This window comes from Suncus etruscus, chromosome 13, assembly GCF_024139225.1.
Source record: "Suncus etruscus isolate mSunEtr1 chromosome 13, mSunEtr1.pri.cur, whole genome shotgun sequence".
Lineage (NCBI taxonomy): Eukaryota > Metazoa > Chordata > Mammalia > Eulipotyphla > Soricidae > Suncus > Suncus etruscus.
The window spans coordinates 99,532,752-99,550,045 of record NC_064860.1 but is presented as its reverse complement, the minus strand read 5'-3'; the positions used below and the strand labels follow the sequence as shown (position 1 = coordinate 99,550,045).

Below are 17,294 nucleotides of genomic sequence, written 5' to 3'. Positions count from 1 at the left end.
GGGGCACAGAGCAGATGGTGGTTGCCGAGGGGTGGCGAGACAGAGTTGACTCTAAGAAGGATCAGCAAGGATTGAGAATTTGGCAGAGATCAAACTTCTGCTGTCACTATGGTGGTGGTCCCATATGAAAACAAACCCTCACGTCGTGAAATCATGGTGTCTCTGAACAGCCAATCCAAAAACTGACTCTATTAAGCCAATACCCAATACCCAATACCCAATACCACAGGAGGGGGAAGGCCAAGTGATCTGGGTGGGCTTTTACATATCAAAGAGCTAGGTGAAAAGGAAAGAGGAACTTGGGGGCACACCTTTATTTTGGGTTAATAGCTGGGTGTCATCTTACAGTCACACACAACTGTGTTTTGGTGTAGAAATTGAGAAGCAAGTATTTGAAAAGGGCAAATTTGACTACTTGTAAAGAGCACGTCAATGAGTGCTACCTAAAGACAATGAATCTGAGTTCAAGAAAGACCAGTCTGTGGTTTGGGGCCACACTTGATGCTGTTCAGTGGTTATTCCTGCTTCTGCACTCAAGAATAAACTCCTGCTGGAGCTTGAGGAACTATATGAGATAACAGGAATGAACCCAGGTTAGTAGCTGCATGTAAGGCAAACATTCTACCTGTACTATTCCTCTGGTTTCAATAAATTGTCTTATTATTATTTTTTTTAATAAATTGTCTTTAAAAAAAAAAAGAAAAGAAAAGAAAGACCAGTCTGAAGGTCAGGCAGATATGCTCTGGGAGAAGGAGGGGCTATTACCCCCTACAGTCTCTGCTTAACAGCTGATTCACCACTCCCAACTCACACACAGCAGGAACCTGTTGGTCTCAGCTGTGTTCCCTGCCACCAATCCCTCTCCCTACCTTATTTCCCACCATGTCCTGGGAAATGGTCCTACTGTTTAGTTAGTGCCCTCAGATCTGAACAGGCCCTGCAGAATGTAAACTAATTTGTGCCTGTGTGTTGCATCTAATGGAATTACATTATAAATGCCACTCTACCTTTTTTATTTTTTTTAACCAAACACTATTTTTGGGTCACTTTTTTGTTGTGTTTTGTTTTGGGACCATGTCCAAAGTTGCTTGGCGGTTAGTCCTGGCTTGGTGGTAGGGAACCATGCAGTACCAGACACTAATACTAGGGCACCAACATGCAAAGTCTGTTTCCCAGCCCATGTATATTTTCAGTATACACAAAATGATGACCATATTTGCATCACTTTGATTGCAGTAATCCTTGGGATTATCCTTTGGTTAATCTAACCCTAATCTGCATATAGTCATATGGCTGTAGACTTCTCCTTGACAAAGTTCCAAATGTGAACAACTTTAAGGCACAACTTTAAAGCAATATCTAGTAAAATAAAATTTCTTTCTCTAGAATAAAAAAAAAACACATGCAATTAAAATATACTTAAATGAAAATTAAATATTGTCACACTGAACAGAAATTTATAAACCTGTATTTAAAAGCAGAATATTTTTCAGATTATTAAAAAAAATTAAGTACGGATTTCCTAGAAACAGCTCTTTCTGTTCTAGTTTCCATATGTATCTAAATGAACAGCATTCAGAACTGAAACACACTCTCCTCTATGCCCCTTATATTCCAAAAGCGGTCAATTTTTATTGAGCCAACTGACTGACTAGCCATTTCCAAAGAGCCAGCTACCAAATTTCTCTCTCTCCTACACACACACCTACCTCTCAAACACTGACCCAATATACATAAACTGACCTACCCTCTCAAAAACTGGCCTAATATCCATAAATTGAAAGCAAGGGTCTATTCAAAATCAGGTTAAAACAAAAAGGGCCAGAGTGATAGATAGCCCAGTGGATAGGGCCTTGGACAAAGCTGACCAGAATTCAAACCCTGGCATCCGGGCCCGGAAAGAAGCACAGCGGCGTTTGCCTTACAAGCAGCCGATCCAGGACCAAAGGTTGTTGGTTCGAATCCCGGTGTCCCTATGGTCCCCGTGCCTGCCAGGAGCTATTTCTGAGCAGACAGCCAGGAGTGACCCCTGAGCACTGCCAGGTGTGGCCCAAAAAACAAAAACAAACAAACCCTGGCATCCCATATGGTCCCCAAACCTGCCGGAGTAACTTCTGAGTGCAGTGCCAAAAATAACCCTTGAACACTGCTATGTGTGGCCCTCAAAAAACCAAACAAACAAAAAATTAATTTAATTTAAAAAACAATAACAAAAAAAAAAATAGAATTCAGACTCAAAATAAAGGTGTCAACAAAAGGGAAGTGAATTCAAGTATTTTACCCATGCTCAGCAAACACTAAATACCAGCAGCCAAAACACTTACTATCCCAGCCAAACCTGGGGTCAGATATGGCTGAAAACTATCATAACAATGTGAATGAATGAATGAGGGTAGCAGAAAGCCTGTCTTGAGTACAGGTATAGGGGGGTGGGGAGGAGGGAGATCTGGGAAATTGGTGGTGGAAATGTTGCACTGGTGAAGGGGGGTGTTCTTTACATAACTGTAATCATACATCTATAATCATATTTGTAATTACGGTGTTTAAATAAAGATAATTATTAAAAAAAAAAAGGAGCCGGGAAGGTAGCGCTAGAGATAAGGTGTCTGCCTTGCAAGCGCTAGCCTAGGATGGACCGCGATTCAATCCCCCAGCGTCCCATATGGTCCCCCCAAACCAGGGGCGATTTCTGAGTGCATAGCCAGGTGTAACCCCTGAGCGTCAAATGGGTGTGGCCCCCCCAAAAAAAAAGACCAACCTGGGGAACAAAATAATAGTGCAGTGTGTAGGGTGTTTCCCTTGCACATGGCCAACCCAGGTTCAATCCCTGGCATCCCATGTGGTCCCTGAGCCTTCCAGGAGTACTTCTTGAGTGAAGAGCCAGGAGTAACTCCAGAGCACCACTGGCTGTATTCCAAAAAACCAACCAAACAAACCAATAAAAAACAAACAAACAAACAAACAAGCACTATCAGTGCTGACCTGGATGTAGGGAGAAAGGGACTCTCATTCACTGATATGGGAATGTTGAATGGTCCAGCATTTTGGAAAACAATACAGATATTCCTTAAAAAAAAAAAAAAAAAAAAAAAAAAACGGGCCAGAGAGATAGTACAACGGTAGGATGTTTGCCTTGCACAAAGTGGACCAGGACGGACCTGAGTTCAATCCCCAGCATCCCATATGATTCCCCTAGTCTGCCAGAAGTGATTTCTGAGCACAGAGCCAGGAGTAACTCCTGAGCGCCACCGGGTGTGGCTCAAAAACAAAACAAAACAAAGCAAAACAACCCAAACAAACAAACAACAAAAAAAAACCCATAAAACTAGAAAATGAGCTTCCATATGACCCACCAATAGCACTCCTAAGAATATACCTAACGAGCCCAAAAACACAATGCAAAAAAGTCCTCTGCACTACATTTATTGCAGCACTATTCATAATAGCTAGAATCTGGAAACAACCAAAGTACCCAAAAACAGATGAGTGGGTGAAGAAACTATGGTACGGGCCCGGAGACATAGCACAGCGGCGTTTGCCTTGCAAGCAGCCGATCCAGGACCTAAGGTGGTTGGTTCGAATCCCGGTGTCCCATATGGTCCCCCGAGCCTGCCAGGAGCTATTTCTGAGCAGATAGCCAGGAGGAACCCCTGAGCACCGCCGGGTGTGGCCCAAAAACCAAAAAAAAAAAAAAAAAAAAAAAAGAAACAAAAAAAAGAAACTATGGTACATCTACATAGTGAAATGCTGTGCATCTGTTAGGAAGAATGAAGTTATAAAATGTGCTTATACATGGATGGATATGGAAAGTTATTATGTTGGACAAAATGAGTCAGAGGGAAAAGGATAGACATAGAATGATGGCACTCATTTATGGAATATAAAAAAAGATAGATGGTAATAATATCTAGACAATAGAGATGAGAGCCAAGAGGACCCATCCAATGCAGGAAGCATGCTACAAATAGCGGGGGGAATGTAATTAGGGCAGAGAAGGGACCTCTAAGGCAATGATAGTTGGGAATGATCACTCTGTACAAGAGCTGGGTGCTGGCTTGAAAAGGAGAGAAAATGATATGCATGATACCCCTCAATAAAAATATTGCAAACCACAGAGGGGAGAGAAAGGGGGGAAGAGAGGAAGGAGAGGGGGGAGAAAGAGAAGAAGGAGAGGAGATAAGGGAGAGGGAGAGAGCGAGGAGAGAGGGGAGAGAGGGAGAGAGAAAGAAGGGGAGAGGGAGAGAGAGAAGGAGAGAGAAATGTCTGTCTCAGAGGCAGGCAGGGGAGAGGGTAGGAGGGAAACTGGGGACATTGGTGGTAGGAAATGTGAACTGGTGAAGGATGTTGGACATTATGACTGAAATTCAATTATGAACAACTTCGCAACTGTGTATCTCACAGTAATTCAATTAAAGAATGTGTTTATTAAAAAAGAGACATTAATCCCTGTGCAGAACATAGATTTTGCAGTGTTGAGGATCCCTAAAAGTTGTAAGAGCTATGAGGTTTTGTCTAAAATGATACGTACTAGAGGTAGTTTGATAATCATTTCTAATTATCTAATGCCACCACAGAATGCTATATGAATTCTATGAACTGTTTCTGCATTTTATGAAATTAAAATGATTTCAAAAAGTGTTAAAACATAGAAGAGAATCCATAAAATTGGTGCTATTTCTTTTTGAAATGTTTGATAAGATTTGTCAGTAAAACCATCTGGGCTGGGGCCGGAGACATAGCATGGAGATAAGGCATTTGCTTTATACGCAGTGAACATAATGTGCATATATCCTTTTGAATGCGTGTTTTTTGTGTTCTGCAGATAGATTCTGAGAAGCAATATTGTTGGGTCATATGGAAGTCATTCCTGCTTTTCGGAGAGTTTTTTTTGTTTTCTAGAGACTGAACCAGGTGGCTTTCCTACTGTAGTGAATGAGGGCTCCATTCTCACCACAACCCCACCAATATGGCTGTTTCCAGACTTTTGTTTGTTTGTTTGTTTTGTTTTTGGGTCACACCCAGCAGTGCTTCTCAGAATCTATCTGCAGAACACAAAAAACACGCATTCAAAAGGATATATGCACATTATGTTCACTGCAAAGCTTAGCAAAAAAGGCAAGGTACGGAAATAAGCTAAATACCGAACTACAACCAAACAGATCAAGAGATATAGTAGTAGGGTTCTTGCCTTGCATGTGGCCAACCCAAATTTGATCTCCAACACTCCATAACACCCTGAGCTCCACCACATGTGACCCTTGAGCACAGAGTCAAGAGTAAACCCTGACCACTGCCAGGTGTGGCCCAAAAACCAGAGAAAAAAGTTTTGATATATGCATCACAATGAAACATTATGCAGCTCTATAAAAGAACAGAACCATTCCATTTGTCACGATACGGAGGAACTATCATGGAGGTTACCATGATGAGTGAAGACTGTCAGAAGGAAATGGATACAGAATGATCACTCATAGGCACGACTTAAAGATACACAACAAGCAACAAGGTAGCAACAAAGGGAAACAGGAAAAGAGGAGTTGAAGAACTACTAAGCAGACAAGGTGCTTATCTGTACACAGTTGACTTGTGTTGACCCTCCCAGGGGTCTCAAACTCAATTTACCCGGGGGCCGCAGGAGGCAAAGTCGGGGTGATCCTTGGGTGCAAAGTCAGTAGTAAGCCTTGAACATTGGGGAGTGTGATCCAAACAACTAAAACAAAACAAAATAAAGATGCCTCTAGGGCAGGGCCACAAAATGTTGTGCAGAGGGCTCTTTGCGGTTTTTTTCGTTTTTGTTTTTGTTTTTTTTGCATAGGCATAATAAGCATTGGAGAAGAAAGGGAATTCCCGTGGCCTAAGAGATTCAGGGTTTCTCCATCCTTGAAGCATATCATCATGGGATCAACACCCCCCCCCAAAAAAAAGTGGTGGGAAAGCCAAAACCCTGCCACTCCAGCACCCCTACTTTTTCTTGTTCTGTTTTGATTTGTTAGTTTTTGACTTTATTTTCCTTCTCTTTTCTCTTTCTTTTTCACTCTTATGGTTATTATTTGGTGATTTTTTATTTTTATTTGCCGGGTGCATTTTTTCTTTTTTTCTTCCATTTTTTTCCCTCTTTCTTTTTTTGGTAGTTGTTACCAAATTTTTTTCTCCCTTTTTTCTTATCCTTTTTATCTCCAATGACGGTGGAATGGATGCTCAATCTACAACAAGCTGTAAAGTGGAGACCAGTTGCACTAGCATTCTGGGGGTAATGAAGGAAGATATGGGATACATGCTGGGAACAGGGGTGGAGGGAAGACAGCACTGGTGGTGGGAATGCCCGTCACTCATTGTCACTATGTACCATAAATGATGTAGTGAAAGATTTGTAATGCACTTTGGTCACAATAAAAATTTAAAAAAAGGAGGGGCCGGGCGGTGGCGCTGGAGGTAAGGTGCCTGCCTTGCCTGCGCTAGCCTAGGATGGACCGCGGTTCGATCCCCCGGCATCCCATATGGTCCCCCAAGAAGCCAGGAGCAACTTCTGAGCGCATAGCCAGGAGTAACCCCTGAGCGTCACAGGGTGTGGCCCAAAAACCAAAAAAAAAAAAAAAAAAAAATTAAAAAAAAGGGGCCGGAGAGATAGCATGGAGGTAAGGCGTTTGCCTTTCATGCAGGAGGTCATCGGTTTGAATCCCAGCGCCCCATATGGTCCCCCGTGCCTGCCAGGAGCAATTTCTGAGCCTGGAGCCAGGAATAACCTCTGAGCACTGCCAGGTGTGACCCAAAAACCACAAAAAAAAAAAAAAAGTGATTCTTGAGACAGAGCCAGGAGTAATATCTGAGCATTGCTGTGTATGTATGGCCCAAAAACCAAAACCAAAACCAACCCCCAAATCAGAACTGATCCACAAAACTGAGTTTGTGTGTGTTTGGGGAGGGGAGTTGTGAGGGAGCACTGGGATCTTATGATAAATATGCACATGGGAAACCATCATTATCAGTACTGTAGTCACAGTACTCAACCAAAAAATACTGTAAAAATGAATTTGCATTTCTCTAATGACATCTGTATAGCATCTTCTATTTGCCTTCTGAGTATCTTCTTCAGGAAGGAATCTGTTAAAAATCCTTGGCCCGTTTTTTCCATCAGGTTGGTTGTTTGCTCACTACTGAGTTTGTTTGGGCTGTTTTGGTGCTGTGGTTTTGTTTGTTTCATTTGGGGAGCCACATCTACCGTATTTTCTGGCGTATAAGACGACTTTTGAAACGAAAAGAAGTCAGCCAAAAATCGGGGGTCGTCTTATACACCGAGTGTATCCTGAAAAACATTTCGATATGCCACTAAACAAAAATCGTCTGGATATTGCCATCAAATGAATTTCCAATTCGATCCTGCACCAATCAATCACTGCAAGGCTGCTCGGACCGCCTCTCTAACTCAGCCGATCCAAGCAGGCTTTTGATGCATGCAAATCAGACAATGCTCTGTACTGAGTCTACAGATTGGCCAGAGTCAGAGAGGAAGTCTATGACAGTATAACCTTTGAACCTTAACTTGTTGTGATTGGCTCACTGTGGTACATACAGTTGCAGCACAGGAATGTTCTGTCTGATAGAGTGAATAGAGGCCTAACCCTATGTTTTAACTGTAAAATTAGGGGGTCGTCTTATATGCCGGAAAATACGGTACCTGTGCTCAGGGCTTACTCCTAGCTCTGTACTCAGTGTCACTCCTAACAATGAATGCTTAAAGAACGGAGACTCAGAGAACTGTACCAGAGTAGGCCTTAAGTAAGGCAAGCACCTTCTCTCTTTGGACCCTTGCTGTTGAGTTTTAGACCTGTGTATTTCGGGTAAGAGTCCTTTATCACATGTCTTGTATGCATTTTCTTTAAGTACATGGCCTGTCTTCTCATTCTCTTGACACTGTTTATAGAACGACAGCTATTAATTACTTTGAAGTCTAGCTTATCAACAGTTATTTTTTTCCTTGGATCTTGACTTTTTTGGTATTGTTTTGATTTTTGGGTCACACCTACCAGTGCTCAGAAACTTATTTCTGGCTCTGAGCGTAGGGATCACTTCAGTTAGTACTGGAGACAGTATGTGGTGCAAACAACCCAGGGAGGTTGTTTGAAAAGCATATACCCCATCCTCCAGTCCTTTGTCTGTTTTTATAGTCATCTGACTGGCACCACATATGGTCTTGCCCAACTCCCCCACCCCAAGTCCACCAGCAGTGATCCCTGGGCACAGAGCCTAGAGTAATCCTAATTAACACAGGGTATGCCCCCCTTAAAAAAAAAACCACTGACAAACCAAAGATAGAGCTCAGAGGTAGAAAAAAAGCCCTGCAAATGTGAGGCCCTGTATTTGAGCCTTGGCAACATAATGGAAAAAAAAATCAAATCATTGTAAAATCTAAGGACATCAAAGTTTTTTTCTCTATTACCTCCTAGAACTATTAAAATTTTTCTTTACACCCGGAAGCTTACAATCCAATATAAATTTCTGAGAACATAAGGCCTCTGTCTAGGTTTTCTTTCTTTTATGCCTTTGGCTACACAGTACTGTCCTGGTAGGGAGGGGGGTGTCACTCCTGGTAGTGCTCAGGACTATGTGTTTCTGGTATTCCAGTACAATGCAGTTAGCTCCCTCTCTAGCCATTTTTCCTTTGCATTTAGTCACTCTGTTCCAGCTCCACCCTTTCTATGTCAAATGTCAGTGGACTATATTTATGTGGATTTCTTTCTGGGACCTCTATTCTGTTTCCCTGATTTATCTTTTTCTATTCTATCACCAATACTACTATAATCCCAACTACTGGTTTTGTTTTTTATAGAAAGTCAAAGTGGGAAGTGTCAGTCTTCCAACTTTGTTCACCACCTTCGATATTATGTTGTTAATTCTGCATCTCCTGCTGTGAATAACCTCAATGTCTGTCAATACACAGATAACATGCTGAAATTTTGACTGGGGTAAAACTGAATCTAGCTCAAGTTGTGAACTGACATCTTGACAGTACTGTCTTAAGTTCATGAGCATGAAAATATCTTTCTCTATTTCTTTCTTTTTTTTTTTTTTTTTTTTTTGGTTTTTGGGTCACACCCGGCGTTGCTCAGGGGTTACTCCTGGCTGGCTGCTCAGAAATAGCTCCTGGCAGGCACGGGGGACCATATGGGACACCGGGATTCGAACCAACCACCTTTGGTCCTGGATCGGCTGCTTGCAAGGCAAACACCATTGTGCTATCTCTCCGGGCCCATCTTTCTCTATTTCTTTGATTCATCAGTTTTATATTTTTTCTCATGTAGCTCATATATTACTTGATTTATGCCTAAGTATTTCATTGGGAAATATTGTTTAATTTTTTAATGGGAATGAATTTTTTATTTCAATTCTCATTTGTTCACTGCAAAATTTTATAGCAAAGTAATGGATATTCATATATTACCCTTAAATCAACTGCAACTGTACATATTTGTTTGCTTATTAATTCCAAAAGTTTTTGTTTTGTTTTGTTTTGTTTTGGATAATGCTTCTGAATTTCCTAAACAGATGTTCATGTTCTCTGTGAACAGAGCTGGATATGTGACTTCCTGATCTGCATCACTTTGATTCCATTGTTCTTGTCTGCTGCACTGGCAAGAAGTGGAAAACAGTGGTGAAAGGGGACATCCTTGCTTTGCTCCTGGTCTTGGTAGAAAAGTGTCATGCTTCTCCCCATGAAGTATGTATGACCTGAACTGTGCATGTGTGGATGCTCCTTATCACACTAAGAAAGTTCACCCTCTACTTCTAGTTTACCTTAAAATTTTAATCTAAACAAGTATTAAATTTTTTCTAATATTTTATATATTTACTAATATATCATGTGATTTTTCTTTCTTTAGCCTGTGGATGTGACAGATTAGATTCACTGATTTTCAAACACTGAACCTGTCATGCAGACCAAGGATATATTCTACTTAAAAATGCAGTTCTTGGGCCCGGAGACCCAAAATCGAAAACAAACAAACAAAAAAAAATGCAGTTCTTGGGGGCCGGAGAGATAGCATGGAGGTAGAGCATTTGCCTTGCATGCATAAGGACGGTGGTTCGAATCCCGACATCCCATATGGTTCCCCGAGCCTGCCAGGGGCAATTTCTGAGCGTAGAGCCAGGGGTAAACCCTGAGCGCAGCCGGGTGTGACCAAAAACCAAAAAAAAAAAAAAAAAAAAAAATGCAGTTCTTTTTATACATCGTAGGATTTGATGCACTAATATTTTTGTTAAGGGTTCCCCGCTTAAGGGTTTTTATCTCTCTGTTCATGAGTTTTCTTGTGCTATCTGTTCCCTGTCTTGTTTTGATATTAGGGTCTTACAGAGTGAGTTAAATACTCCCTAGCTAGGGATCAGCCTCCAAATAGCTGAGTTGATACCACGCATCATGGTACATGGATTCAAACCTGGGCTTGTTCCCCCGGGCACTGACAAGTGAGACCCTAAGCACCACAGGATGTGGCCCAAAAATCCATTCCTTCTTTTTTTTTTTTTTTTTTTTTTTTTTTTTTTTTTTTTTTTTTGGTTTTTGGGCCACACCAGGTGGTGCTCAGGGGTTACTCCTGGCTCTATGCTCAGAAATAGCTCCTGGCTATGGGACCATATGGGACACCAGGATTCGAACCAACCACCTTTGGTCCTGGATTGGCAGCTTGCAAGGCAAACACCACTGTGTTATCTCTCCGAGCCCCATCTATTCCTTCTTTAAAGACTAGAAAGTTGACATAATTTCCTCCCTAAACGATAGGCAGAGCTGACTAGTGAAGCCGTCAGTGTTCCAATACTCCTGTACAAGCAGGTGATTATTAACTCCAAGTACTCATACAGATACAGTATTCAAACAGTCTCCTGGGGTAGAACTAAAGGATAGAGCATGTGACTGCGGACCATGCATACACCGTGTCATACATATAGAAGTTTTGGCAAACTGTCTGGTTCACTTCATCCAGGCTACCAGATTTTGGGGGGTTAAGAGTTATCCAAAGTATTCTTTTATTTCCTTTTCAAGGCCATGAGGTCTGTACGATTTACCCTTTCACTTCTGATATTAGTGTTTGTGTCCTCTATATTGCTTAGCCTGGTGAGATTACATTTTACTGACCTTTTCAAATAACCAGCTTCTAAACCTCATTATAAGTGATTTTTATTGAAACAAGAACTTAAAAGGGACCAGAGATATAGCACAGCAGATAAGGTATTGCCTGGCATGACAATGACCTGGTTTGGATCTTCAGCGCCATATATCATGTCCTAGAACACTGCTACCAGTGAACAGTCAGGAATTAAATCCTGACTACTACCAGGCATGAACCAAAAACCAACTCTGAAAATATTGTTAAAAGTAGTTTTGAGGGGCCGGAGAGATAGCATGGAGGTAAGGCGTTTGTTTGCCTTTCACACAGGAGGTCATCAGTTCGGATCCCGGCATCCCATATGGTCCCCCATGCCTGCCAGGAGCAATTTCTGAGCCTGGAGCCAGGAATAACCCCTGAGTACAGCCGGGTGTGACCCAAAAACCACAAAAAAAAGAAAAATAAATAAATAAAGTAGTTTAGAGAGAGCGTGGAGCCAGGAGTAACCCCTGAGCACTGCCAGGTGTGACCCAAAAACCAAAAAGAAAAGAAACCAAAGTAGCTTAGAGAGGGGCTGGAGTGATAGCCCCTGGAGAGACAGTGATACAGAGGTAGGCCATTTGCCTTGCATGCAGCTAACCCAGGGTGAACCTGGGTTCGATTCCAGGCATCCCATATGGTCCCCAGAGCCAGAAGCAATTTCTGAGCATATAGCCAGGAGTAACCCTTGAGCATCACCAGTTGTGGCCCAAAAACAAACAAACAAACAAGCAAAAAACAAACAAACAAACAAAAAAGTAGGAGCCGGGGGAGATAGCACAGCGGTGTTTTCCTTGCAAGCAGCCAATCCAGGACCTAAGGTGGTTGGTTCGAATCCCGGCATCCCATATGATCCCCCATGCCTGCCAGGAGCTATTTCTTTTTTTTTTTTTTTGGTTTTTGGGCCACACCCGGCGGTGCTCAGGGGTGACTCCTGGCTGTCTGCTCAGAAATAGCTCCTGGCAGGCACGGGGGACCATATGGGACACCGGGATTGGAACCAACCACCTTTGGTCCTGGATCGGCTGCTTGCAAGGCAAACACCGCTGTGCTATCTCTCCGGGCCCGCCAGGAGCTATTTCTGAGCAGATAGACAGGAGTAACCCCTGAGCACCGCCAGGTGTGGCCCAAAAACAAACAAACAAAAAAAAGTAGCTTAGAGAGTAAATCTTTTAAGTTCTAATTTGTTGTTGTTGTTGTTGAACCATACCCAGTTGTGCTCAGGACTCATTAGTGGAGTAAAGGACCAAACCCCAGGCAGCTATACATGAACAAGGCAAAAACCCTTGGCTCTATCTCTCCAACGTTTATAGAATTATTAACTACAATAACCATCCATGAGGATTTAGGGGATAGCTTAGAAGGGTCACAAGCAGCAGGGCTCAGGAGTCATTCATAAAGGCGCTCAGAGGATCATTATGTGGTGCCAGGGATCAAACTGGAGTGAGCCATATCCAAGTGCCTCAATTCATGTATTATCCCATGGACCCCATGACCTATTTTATAACGAGAAGGATGTATTGTACCTCTTTTTAATTTTAATTTTGGGGCCACATCCAACAGCACTCAGGGGTTACTCCTGGCTCTGCACTCAGAAATCACTCCTGGCAGGCTCGGGGAACCATATGGGATGCAGGGGATCAAACCTGGGTCAGCGGCATGCAAGACGAATGCCCTACCCACTGTGCTATCACTCTGGTTCCTATTGCACCTTCTTTTTCTCTCTTGCAGTGCTCGGGACATGCTGAGTCCTAGTCCGTATCAGCCCACAGCTCTGGTGGCCTATGGGTACTCATCATCCTCCCAGTAGACAACTTGAAAGACAGCGAGGGGGTGTGGGGGGGGGGGCGGAAAAGAAATTTCCTTTCTTACTTCACCGAGAACAGTGACACTAACATGAACATGGCTCTCTTTTACCACACATTAACCACATTAAAGATTACGCACTTTTTCACAACTTTGCTGTTGTACGAATGTCAAACCAGGAAACACAGAAATTACACCTCTTTTTTTCTTTCTTTCTTTTTGGGTTACACCCAGTGGTATTCAGGGGTTACTCCTGGCTCTGCCCTCAGGAAGAACTCTTGGCGGTGCTCAGGTGACCATATGGGATGCCAGAGATTGAACCTGAGTCAGCTGCATGCAAGGCAAAAGCACTCTACCCACAGTATTATTGCTTCAGCCATAAGTGACACTTTAGTATTATGATATAGTCTCCCAGAAGGGATTCAAAGATGTTCCTTTTAGAAGGAAACACAGGACACTAATAAATAGAGGTCATTTGTAGGGAGAAGCAGGAGGAAAGAAGAAAAAAACTCACTTCACCCTACTCTTTTTCTGAACTGATTAATCTCTTGGAACCAATGACCTTCTGCATGAAAGGCAAACGCCTTACCTCCATGCTATTTCTCCGGCCCCTATGCATTACTTTTTTAAAATGTCGCATTGTGTAAAGCTTTATGATCAATGGTTAGTGGTGAAGTAAGAGTTGATCTTTGAGATAGTACAGTGGTTAGGGAGCTCTCTTGCAAATGGCTGACCTACGGCATAAGCCCTAAACAGAGAGGGGTGTTGTCCCAATGTCTCCTCCCTGCCCCCCAACAAACAAAACGAAATATTCAATGGTAAGAACTCCGAAGGAGGAAGCAAGAGTGATGAGAATTCAAAGAAAGTAGGACCTGAAAGAAAGACTAAGAAAGGTGCAAAAGAAGGCATTTGGTCAAAGTATTGACAGATGGCTATTACTCAGGCATGAGAACTTGCAAACAAAATATCTAGAGAGCAAACACTTACAGAGAGAAAACATTGTGAAAGAAGTCCCTTCCTCGAAACCCAAACATTGTGCTAGTACAGCGGGTGAGGCACTTCCATGTAGCCAACCCAGGTTTGCGGCCCAGCACTACATATCATTTCCCTGAGCCTCCTTGGAGTCATCCCTGAGTCCCCCACCCCAGAGTGATCCCTGAGCTCCCCTCCATGACCTCTGAGCCTCCCTCCCCAAAGTGATCCCTGAGCTCCCTGGATAATCCCTGAGCCCAGAGCCAGGAGTAAACCCTGAATACCACTCAGTGTGCCACTCCCCACCCCCAAACATCCAAACTCATCATTTCCCCTTTCCTTAGACTCCATCTGGCTGGTACCCCCAGCATTATCAGACTGTAGGAAACAAGAAAAAGACTAAACTTAAACTATGTAACAGAACTATGAACCAGAATAAAAAAAAAAAAAAACTAGAATGGGATAACAGTAGCCTATTGTATAAGATTTCCTCTCTAACTAAGTACTGCAGCCACTAAAAAACAAAGAGCAAACCAAAACACAATCAACCACATTTTGAAAGCAACTCAGCAGCAAGGGCATCACGATTCTGTACAGTGCCATAATCAGCTGTGAGAGAATGATTTGATACAAAAGGGAACACACAAGTGCTTGGAATGTAATATTTGGGAGTCCAATGTCCTACTTCTAATATCTTCATTTTTCTCCATAGGTATTCTCAAGTACTTTGAAGAGCCACTGTATGGCTTCTGGGAGTGTTCAAAGGGATGGTTGAGGGGGAAGGGAATCTAAGAAAAGGGGGGAGGAGCACAAACAGACAGAATAGCCCGTAAGTGCTTGTCTTGCACTTAATCCCCAGTACCGCATGGCCCCCAAGCACCACCAAAACAATCCCAAGCACAGAGCCAGAAGTGGGTCCCTGAGCACCGCTGGGCGTGCCCTCCTACCACAAAAATGAAATGTGGAGCCAGACCCTTCATGATCATATTTCTTTAAAAGGGCATCCAAACTAAAGAAAGGCGAAAGAGCCAGGACAGTTAGGGACCCAGACAAGGGGTCTGCTTATTTTTCCCTCTTGAGAATCCATGACAGGAAGTCAACAAAGCTGCTGGATGGGCAGAAATCCCTATATTCTAAGATCAGAACCTTTCCAGAAGGCCCAGCTACAAGGCTTCAAGATGAGAATCTAGTGAGTGCCTAAGAACAAGGCACACTTTCAACCGGCCACTGATGGTACAAAGGCCCAGGGGAAGGCCTGCAGGCTTTTCCGGATCATCAAGGTCTGCTACTCTCCGCCAGCCTCCAACCTTTCTGGCTTAGCCTTAACTCCAAGGTTTTCGCCATTTCTCATTCAAACGAATGCAGAGAAGTGCAGCAAAGTCATCCTATTTGGACATGACTCCGAAGTACAAGCTTTATCTCCCACGGAAAGTGGGTGAAATTCAGGACAGAGATTGATCAAAGTGCAAAATAATGGTAATGGGGCCGGCGAGGTGGCCATAGAGGTAAGGTGTCTGCCTCGCAAGCGCTAGCCAAGGAAGGACCGCGGTTCGATGGATCCCCGGCGTCCCATAGGGTCCCCCCAAGCCAGGGGCGATTTCTGAGCGCTCAGCCAGGAGTAACTAACCCCTGAGCATCAAGGGGTGTGGCCCGAAAAACCAAAAACTAAGTAAATAAAGGTCAAAGAAATGCCCAAAACACCATAGAGGCTTTAAGATTGCACTTCACTATAACACTGCTCTGCTGGATCGAAATACAGCCCTGGCCATTTTTGTTTGTTTGTTTGTGTTTTGGGCCGCACCCGGCGCTGCTCCGGGGTTCCTCCTGGCTGTCTGCTCGGGGATTCCTCCTGGCGGGCAGCGGGGACCCCGGGGGCGCCGACCACCCCGGGTCCTGGATCGGCTGCGTGCAGGGCAAACGCCGCCGCGCTCTCTCTGCGGCCCCAGCCGTGGCCGTTTCGAAGCATGCTAGCACACACGTCGCAGAACGGCGGCCATCGAGTCTCGGCCCCGGTGACGAGTCGAGTCGTCCTAAGTCGGCGGGGCGCGCAGTGTTCGCCGAGTCGCAGTCCTCCGTCCCTCCGTCCCTCCGTCCCTCCGTCCCTCCGTCCCTCCGTCCGGCCCCGGCCCCCAGCAGCTGTCAAGGCTAAGAAAGTCGCGCGACGGCGCGGGACCGAGGCCTCACGGCCGTGCCCGGGTCGCCACAGAGCGCTCGAGCTGGGGCAGCCGAGGACGGGGCCCGGAGCCCGGCTCCGCGCGGGCGGGACTGTCCTTCGGGGCGCGCGGGGTCCGTCCTCCCTCCGTCCCCCGAGCGAGCGAGCGAGCGAGCGACGAGCGGCCTCCTCGGGCACCGGCTCACTGCGGGCGCTCGCTCGGCCCGTCCGCGGGGGCCGCGGCGACCCCGAGGCTAGAGGGCGGCGGGCCGCGGCGGGGCGCGGGGCGGCGGGAGGCGTCCCGAGGGCCGGGGCGGGGCGGGCGGGTCCGGGGCGGCGGCGCGGCGCGGCCCGGGCTCGGCTCACCTTCCGACAGCTCCAGCTCCAGCTCGGCCAAGCCCTCCCGCACGTCGGCGGGCAGCGGCAGCGGCTCGAGCGGGCCCCCGCGGTCGGCCATGGCGGCGACGTGGCTGCCTCCCCTGGCCGGCGAAGGCGGCGGCGGGCCGCGCGGGGCCGCGGCGGAGCGCGGGCGGCGGGGCAGGGGCAGGGGCAGGGGCAGGGGCAGGGGCAGGGGCAGGGAGGGGCGCGGCCGAGGCGGCTCCGCACCCAGCGGCCGGCCGCCCAGGGCGCGTGCGCGGCGAGGGGGGGCGCGCGCGGCGAGCGCGCCTGCGCGGAGCGGGGCGACGGCGGCGGCGGGCTCTGGCCCCGCCCGGCAACACCCAGGCCCGCTGCCATTGGCTCGCGGGGGCGGAGCGGCCGCTGCCCGCGCCTATTGGACGGGGCGGGGCGCGACGGGGCGGGGCGGGGCGCGACGCGACGCGACGCGACGCGACGAGCGCTGCCCTCCCGAGAGCCTCTGCTCTCCTCTCCTCTTCTCTCCGGGCCGGACCGGGCCGGGCCGGGAGTCGCTCAGAGCGCCCCGGCTGCGCTCAGGGGCCCTTGGGTGCGCGCACGGCCGGTGAGTCGCCAGCTCGGCGCGGGTGGCCGGCCGGGGGCGGGAAGGGACACGGGGCGAGGCGGGCGGAGCCTCGGCCGGCCGGCGGGACCCTCGGCACGAGCGAGGCGGCCGAGTGTGCGCGTGCGTGCGCCTGTGGGGCTCCGTCGCCCCCCGCCCGCCCCGCGGCGCGGCGCGGCTCCGGACCTCTCGCTGCCACGTGGGGCGTGTGTCCACTGGCCTCCTTCGGAGCTTGAGTGCCTCGCGCTGACGTGTGGGTGTGTGTGTCCGG

General features: G+C 46.4%; 1 protein-coding gene across 1 annotated transcript in view; it reads right to left on the bottom strand.

The window, feature by feature from the left end:
- The window catches only part of DIP2A (disco interacting protein 2 homolog A), an 84,710-nt gene extending 68,169 nt beyond the window's left edge, over positions 1-16,541 (bottom strand). The window contains 1 exon segment of the mRNA XM_049785490.1: positions 16,435-16,541. Within this exon segment, the coding sequence (XP_049641447.1) occupies positions 16,435-16,525 (91 nt within the window). The 5' untranslated portion in view covers positions 16,526-16,541.
- Positions 16,542-17,294: the final 753 nt, after the last annotated feature.